This window comes from Micropterus dolomieu, linkage group LG15 (genome assembly GCF_021292245.1).
Source record: "Micropterus dolomieu isolate WLL.071019.BEF.003 ecotype Adirondacks linkage group LG15, ASM2129224v1, whole genome shotgun sequence".
Lineage (NCBI taxonomy): Eukaryota > Metazoa > Chordata > Actinopteri > Centrarchiformes > Centrarchidae > Micropterus > Micropterus dolomieu.
The window spans coordinates 9,693,278-9,694,298 of record NC_060164.1 but is presented as its reverse complement, the minus strand read 5'-3'; the positions used below and the strand labels follow the sequence as shown (position 1 = coordinate 9,694,298).

At 42.7% G+C, this 1,021-nt stretch overlaps 1 protein-coding gene across 2 annotated transcripts in view; it reads right to left on the bottom strand.

Annotated features, from left to right (window-relative positions):
- The window catches only part of nsmce4a (NSE4 homolog A, SMC5-SMC6 complex component), a 5,820-nt gene continuing 4,799 nt past the window's right edge, over nt 1-1,021 (bottom strand). For both annotated transcript variants that reach the window (XM_046070659.1, XM_046070658.1), the window contains exons 9-11: nt 622-670; nt 430-515; nt 1-307 (exon numbers count right to left, since the gene is read on the bottom strand). In XM_046070659.1, coding sequence (XP_045926615.1) covers nt 242-307; nt 430-515; nt 622-670 — 201 coding nt within the window. In that variant the 3' untranslated portion in view covers nt 1-241. The remainder of the gene's footprint in view (nt 308-429; nt 516-621; nt 671-1,021) is intronic.

Genomic DNA, 1,021 nt, shown 5'->3' with positions numbered 1-1,021 from the left:
TTGTCTCTTCTTTCTCTTTTATTATTTAAACTTCTAAAAGCAGTAAAAAAATATTTAAAACAAAATGTGCAATTCAGTAATTAGGTCACTCTGATATGTGTTTACAAGTGTGACCTACACTGGGACTTGGCATTTGCAAATTCCTAACAAATCTTTATTATTTAGAAATTTTAAAAAACCAAAAAAACAGTAACACACTTAAAAACAACGGTTTCAGCTAACAAAAAAGTGTCAGAGTCCGTCACTCATCCTGCGTGTTTGCCGGGTGAATCATTGTGTCTTTGATGTCGAAGGCATCTACGAGGTCCTGGGAAAGAACAGTTTCAACAATAAAATTATGACCAAAGACACAAAACAAGATGTTGTAATAGCAGGTCTTGTATTGTTGCTAGATTAAAGTATTCTGTGTTCAGGCCAATACGTGCTAACCTTCCACGTCTTTGGGCTGATAGAAACGATGCACTGTTTACGACTGCATGACCCTCCAGCTTCCACCTCCCCCTCCTCTACAGGCGCTGAGACACAAAAACAGACAACACTGGTAAAACAATTTACCTGAAAGACATTTTCTTTGTCATTCTCCCAGTCAGAATAACATAACTAAATGTTACATCTTCTCACCTATACAAGGCAATTCGGCATTATCCAGATACATCCGTGCCAAACCATCCTGAAACACAAACAACAGTGTCACACCTGCAAACAGTTACTAGAGGGCAAACAACGTCTCGGGTTACGTATGTAACCCTGGTTCCCCGAGAAGGGGAACGAGAGACTGCGTCGGTTACGACACTATGGGAACGCCTCTAGGCGAAGCAGGTCTGAACGTGAATGAAATCACTCCAATCCTATTGGCCTGTTGCTAGAACGGTAAGGTGTGACGGAATAACCGGAGGAGTATAAAGCACACCTGTACACACTCATCATTAGCTTAAACTATGAAGCAGGCGCTTCAGGCGGGGAGAGAGGTGCGGCGGACCGACGCAGTCTCTCGTTCCCCTTCTCGGGGAACCAGGGTTAC